The sequence below is a fragment of the Desmodus rotundus genome, chromosome 7, assembly GCF_022682495.2.
Source record: "Desmodus rotundus isolate HL8 chromosome 7, HLdesRot8A.1, whole genome shotgun sequence".
Taxonomy (NCBI): domain Eukaryota; kingdom Metazoa; phylum Chordata; class Mammalia; order Chiroptera; family Phyllostomidae; genus Desmodus; species Desmodus rotundus.
In genome coordinates, this window is record NC_071393.1 from 101,753,904 (window position 1) to 101,760,270 (window position 6,367).

Genomic DNA, 6,367 nt, shown 5'->3' on the forward strand with positions numbered 1-6,367 from the left:
AGTTCAGGGTGGCCCTGTGGGGCACAGAGGCGGTGGTGGCGGCGCTGTGCCCGCCCTCGATGACAGCACTGTCTGCTGGCCGACCCCTTCCAGGTGCCAGGGAAGATGACCTTGCTGTGGACAGAATGCGAGTGAATTAAGTCACTTTACAGGAAAATGAATAACTAGGGAGAGGCAAGCAGACTGAAAGAGGTCCCTCTGCTTGTGTCTCAGGGAAGTGGAGGGGCGGCCAAATTCCCGGGACACCCCATCCCCACCCCATACTCTAACGAGGCTGGTCCTTGGGCCCCAGGCCTCGGGAGCCCATCTTTCTGTGCTGACACATCTGCTCTCTCTGCCTCCTCCACTGACTGCCCCGCTGCTGGGGCCAGTCTTAAGCCCCTTTTCTCTTTGGCACTCCCTTTCCATCTCTTTTTTTCCCTCTCCTGGCCTCTCCAGCAGAACCCCTGAGAAGCCCTGAGTGTGGGTTGGTTCTGCCATCTTGGTTTGGGAGTCTTTAAGGCTTAGTCTGGCCCCGTGGGGCTCGTTCCTGACTGGCGGCCCATGCCGTTCTGGAAGTCTCAGTGCCAACCCCGAGCATTGTTTTCTTCCTATGGGCGGGAGGGGGTTACGCAGGCAGAAATACTCACAGATGTGAAAGCAAGGTTCCTCCAAACAGAATGGAGTCTGTAGTGAACTGTACCATAAAGAGGAACTCCCGGTTCACTCTGATGTTCCGGGGTTCATGCTTCACGTGACCCCCTTGCCATTCCCCCTCATCTTTCTCCTCACTCCTCCTCGGGTCCTGCAGCCCCCCTGTGGCAGCACGGAGACTTTGAACAAGTGAGAAAATGGCTCCAATTTCTCAAGGTGCTGCTCTTTTATTTGAAATTTGTTGTAATGACTGTATGATGGTTGCGTGTGAACAGCACCCCCTGGAGTTGTGCAGTGCACACCTTGCACAACGGTAAATGGTGAGTGTGGGCTTCCTTTCTGGTCATTTCCCTGCCGATGAACACCGTCACCTTTGGAAGATGAGGTTTACAGTTGGGACTCCGTGAAAATGTGGCCTGGGGTTCGGTTTGCTGAGGTTCTCAGGTTTCCAGCTCCCCACTTCCACAACTGTGAAGGGTCAGCAGTAATGAGTGGGCCGGTGAGCCCTGGCGAGAGTGTGCACTGCACTTCTGTAGATGCGGGAGTGACCACTACGCCCTGCCCCACACGCGCGCGTGTGCACACCTGCACACACCTGCTGTTCTCCCATGACCAGTCTCAACCTCAGGGCCACCACAAGAGGTTGACACCCACAGCGGGGGGAGGTGGTTGATTATCAGTTCACATCTGGGGGCCTCTAGGATTGGTGGTCTGATACCACAGATGACCTTAGGGGGCATTTGCTTCCCTTCATTAAAATCGCTCCAAAATTTGTAGAGGACTTTATACACGCGCGCACACATGAATACAAATAACACTGGGGAATCTAAACAAGGTGGGTTAAGGCACGTCGGTGTCAGCATGTTGGGGGTGATGCTACACTGAGGTTCTGCAGGGTGTCGCCATACGGGAAACCCGGTACTCTGTCTTACAACTGCATGGGAACCTGCAATGATCACAATCAGAATTTCAAATTAAGGAGCCTTTCTCCTCCAAATCCCTGCTGGTGAGCCACAGCCAGGCACTGCCCCTGAGGAGGTCTCAGTGTTCCTCCATTTCATTCGGGTCCCCCAGCTATCCCTGCAGCACGCTGCCGCTCCGCTCTCACACTGAGCTCTACCCAAGGCATCTAGATGCTCCGTCTGGTAGACCAGGTTTGGGACATCATGGCTTAGACTGGGACACACTGGCTGACGTTTGGAAATGAGCAAAACCAAGCAGGCATCCTGCATCCCCCCGTGTCCTTCACACAGTGGTCCCTGAACATAGTCTTTGCTACCTCCTGTGATGGCTAATCCACGCCCTTCTCTCTGCTCGCTGATAAGCCCTCATCAGCTCTAGCATAAGCCATTGTAGGGGTCTCTTAACTGATCCTCTTGCCACCAGCCTTGCCAGGAAAACCCTCCTAAAATCAGATCTGGTAACTCCACTACCTATAATCCCCTAGTCACTGGTGTCCAAGCTCCTGTTCACAGTACACAAGACCCTGGTGGTCTGAGTCTGGGCACTGTCCTGTGTCCCAAGTGTAAGTCCCACTCATGGCCTCTCAACTCTGGCGTACACATGCCCCACTTTCTCCATAGCCCGGCTTCGCCGACTCCCCGCAACGTAGCCTCAGCACCCCCGGGTGGCCTCCGCACTCTCCCACCTCCGCAGGATCTTTCAGTTCCTGGTGCCCACCACTGTGGTGTATCTGCCCCGATCAGATTTTTGAGACAGAGAATCTGGATCAGTTTGGGTCAGATGCACCCCCAGGTCTGCCCAGCTGTGACCACCCCATTCCCAGTCATTCAGCAGAGCTTCAGGCCAGGAGGGAGACGCTCCCAAAGAAAGACATGCGAGTCAGCCAGGTCCACCTGCATGTCTATTGCAGCTCCCGCCCGACTCTCTGGCTTCATCTCCTGCCGCTCCTCCGTTCCCCTGTCCTTCACCCCAAACCTCCAACCTGCCCGCAGCCCCACCATGTGGTAACCAACTTCCCACCTATCCATGAGCTGTGTGTGCACTCCACCTTCAGTTGCTCCTGCCGCCTCTCCTCTACAGCACCATCTACACAAGTCATTTTCTATCCCTGGGAAACTGTCCCTGATATCCAAGGGTGACTTCAACACTCTCTCTTCCCTGTTCCCGCTGTGCCTGGCACATAGTCTGTTGTGGCAGCTACCACTCATACATCGTGGTGGTTCACACGTCTGCATTCTGACTAGGACGTGAGCACCTAGAGGGCAAGGACCAGTGCTTTACGTCTTGGCTCCCAGCTCAGTGTGGTTACTGGCAAAACAGCTGTTTCCCCGATGTGGAGTGGGTGGGTGTGTGAATGAACGAACGCAGGCCTTGTCTGTCCTCAGAGACTGGGAGGCCCAGCACGCATGGTGTGGGACGAGGAGGGGGCATGTACGGAACCACTTTGCTCACCGGGGCCCATCGTGTGCTTCCTCTCCAGACGGGGTTGACCGGACCTCCACAATCTAAAGCCGAGGATGAGAGTGACCGCGCTGGCCGTGAAATCGACTGCTGCGGGTCCAGTGTCAGCCATCTTCAGGTTGCACAGAATCCTCCAAGATACTTTGCAGCCTTTTTTCCCCTGGTCCCTCGCCCATTTTGATTTTGTGAGAGCGTAGGTCATCCTTGTAAACATATCAGTAGACCTGGGATTGGTTATTCTGTCATTTGTTTCTGTCATGGGATGGCTTGGTGTGTGGGGTGGGAGGGGTCTCTAGGAAAAGATGGGACTGGGGTGGGGCGGGGGGGTGGAGGCAGTGCAAATGGCTTCGGGATGGAAAGGGAGAAAAAAAGAGCCACCATGAAAGAGATAAGAGACACAGGAGGGAGGCAGAGGTCCCACCCGGAGAGCCTCTCGCAGCACCTGCCGTCATAGTCTGGACCTTGGAGGAAGACATGGATACGTGTGACCAAAGCAAGATGGTGGCTCGAGCTTCGTGCCCCCCCCCACTGGGTTCCCCTGAGGCCCCTGCTTAGAATCGAGCCACAGGACAGGGCTACGTGGCAATGGGGGCAAGAAGGGAGAGAGCCCCTCCAACAAAATTTCAGATAAACTTGGATTTGTGTATTGTTTACATAACTGTTTTAAAGGGTACATAATGTGTAAAGAGTTTGGATAGAACCTCTCTTCATACTATGGTTTTTGTAAAGGGTTTGTTGATAGGGTTCATTTTCCCTCTATTTTTATACTAGCAGCAGGGTTGTCTTTTACAACGGCTGCCCAGCCCTGCTCCTCAGGAAGACGGCTGCAGGCGGGTCAGCCGGAGTGGTCCCGCTCTCACCGGCGGGTGGGGCAGTGTGTAGGTGGGTCTGAAGGTCAAGGATGTGGCTGGAAGGGGCGGAGCGCTCGGACGGGCGCCGGGAGGACGGCACCACGTGATCCGGCCGGGTTTGCAGGTCACCCGGAGGTTCTGAAAGAATTCTGCAGCCCCTTTCTGCGCCGGGTTTGCTTCTCACCCAGAGACCTCTCCCCACCCTGCCCTGGGGTTTCATCCCCGCCATTTACACACACACACAGGTGATTCGAGTTCCACTGGAGGAGGAAAGGCAAGGATGGACTTTTTTTTCCTTGCGAGAGGCCTTAATACCCAGATAATGAGCTCGAAAGGCCGCTGATGTGTGTTCCTCCCAGGACCCTGAGCCCGAGGGCTCTGTCCTCTTCGCTGGTTCTCCACTGAGGAGGAGGAGGAGAGCAGGGCCCAGCCGCAGTGTAGAAATGGTCAGTCTGCAAGTAGCAGAGGGCGCTGAGGTGAAGTGTCCGGCCCCGGCCGGCCCCACCGTCCCAGGTGGGCAGTGAAAGGTGTGGGAAAGGTCACCTGCACAGTGGACACGACGCTTCTGTTCACAGGGCGTCCATCGGGGTTTGCCGTGTAGTCGGCTGACCTAGCCCTCCACACGGAAGGGAGATAAAGCCAGTCTTCGCACGGTGAGAGGGACTAACACACTTGCTACCACAAAGGAGTAGCTCTGTGTCTTCAGGGCCGAAGGACTCCATTGTGGAGATGGACAGGAGGGCGGGTGCTGGAGGGAACCAAAGGGGGCTGTGCTGTGCACTAGGAAGTTGGGTTGTGTGGAAGCTGACGCCGGTGCTCCCCCGGAGGTGAGATCAGGGAGACGGTATGAGGCCTGTTTATTAAATGGGTGAATCTGGTGCCTTTTTTTTTTTAAGAGAAGTCAGGGTCAAAAAAGAACAGATCACACCATGAAAATCACTGCACTTGCTTATGGTTATTTCTTTTAAAGACAGTTAATGAAGTAAATATAGATTTAAAAGGCCTTAATGAAATCCAAACAACTTCCTTTAACCTTCAAGATTAAAAATGTGTACCCAACATGGCCTTGAATGGCCTTGGATGTTGTAATAAGGCTTTTAAAATCCCTTTAAGGTCTGGAAGGGTGAGGGCATGTTAACCGTAGAGAGCCTTCAGCTAGCAAAAGAAGGCTCAAACCTACAAAATTGTACATTACATTAAAAAAAAAGGTCTCCTCGGGTGGCTACACTCTAAAGATGCAAATCCACGTGCAGAAAGAGGCAGCATTTCTTTAGTTGATTTTTTTTTTAACCAAGTGCCATTAACATTCATCCTCCACGTCCCTTTTCTAAGTAAGCTTAGTGTTACCGGGGGGAATGTGTTGGGATGGACGACCACACATAAGGCAGGAACAAATAGGCCAAAAATGTTGAAGGCCAAAGGTAAGACCAGAGGGTCCGAGAAAGTGGTTTTCAGATGCTAAGAAAGATAAAGAGGAGAAAGACAATGGTACACACCGCGTGGGGGAATGCGGAAGCATTCGATCTGCTGCAAAACCCAAATATCCATAGACAGCAGTTGTTCAGAAGGCTGACTGTGCACACAATCGCATTAGCATGAACCCTTTAAAAGAAAGACCTTAAAATATTTGCAAATCTGAATTTCTATTTATTCCTTCACTGAATATAGAAACAATGGTTATCCGATTATTAGAGATATTATTTTGGATATGTTACTTATTAACTTGCTATGGCTGGTAACCATGATAAAGTCTGTTATTAATAACAACATAATTCATTTTTTAAGAAAAGAAAAGCTTATTTTTCATTGACCGTGTATAGATTTATCTACTTAGTTGTGTTTTGCTCTTAGTGGTTTCATTTTTTTTTTAAGTTGGGTGTTTTGATCAATTTTAGGAGCTTGTCCCCACCTTCTTTTGAGTCCTGTGTTGACTGCAGGTATACAGCTCAATTTAAAAATCCTAAAGCAAAATAACTTTATTTATAAAAGAATCAAACAGTTGCATGCATGAGGCTGTGAGGTTGGATATTTAGTAATAACGCAGCAGTGCCTTTTTTTGTATTTACCCATGGGCCCCCCCAATGCAACTGTTTTATATTAATTGTAAACATTAAAAATATCAGAGTAAACTCTCTTTCACTCTACGTCTCTCTCCTTGTTCTAATTTAAGCAGTGTGTACTTGGCATCTCCACGCTGTCCCAGGGACAGCGACGTTCTATGATACTGTTATCATGTATGATGTTTTATTGGTGCTTTTTATTCATAGTGGTTTCTTACCAGAAACAATAGGAAGATACACATGAACCGTGTACAAGAAATGAAACATTGCTGCTGATATTTTTTTTCCACATGCTTTTTGACTTTCACTTTTAAACTGAGGACCAGCAAGCAAAACAGACATTGCTGGGTCGGCCTGGGGAAGGCGGCTGTTTGCACCGAGCTCTCAGCTCTCGGGCAC

At 51.2% G+C, this 6,367-nt stretch overlaps 1 protein-coding gene across 4 annotated transcripts in view; it reads left to right on the plus strand.

Annotated features, from left to right (window-relative positions):
* Positions 1-3,285, plus strand: part of SAMD4A (sterile alpha motif domain containing 4A) — a 196,206-nt gene extending 192,921 nt beyond the window's left edge. For all 4 annotated transcript variants that reach the window (XM_045201852.2, XM_045201856.2, XM_045201855.2 and 1 more), the window contains one exon: positions 3,077-3,285. In XM_045201852.2, the coding sequence (XP_045057787.2) occupies positions 3,077-3,105 (29 nt within the window). In that variant the 3' untranslated portion in view covers positions 3,106-3,285. The remainder of the gene's footprint in view (positions 1-3,076) is intronic.
* Positions 3,286-6,367: the final 3,082 nt, after the last annotated feature.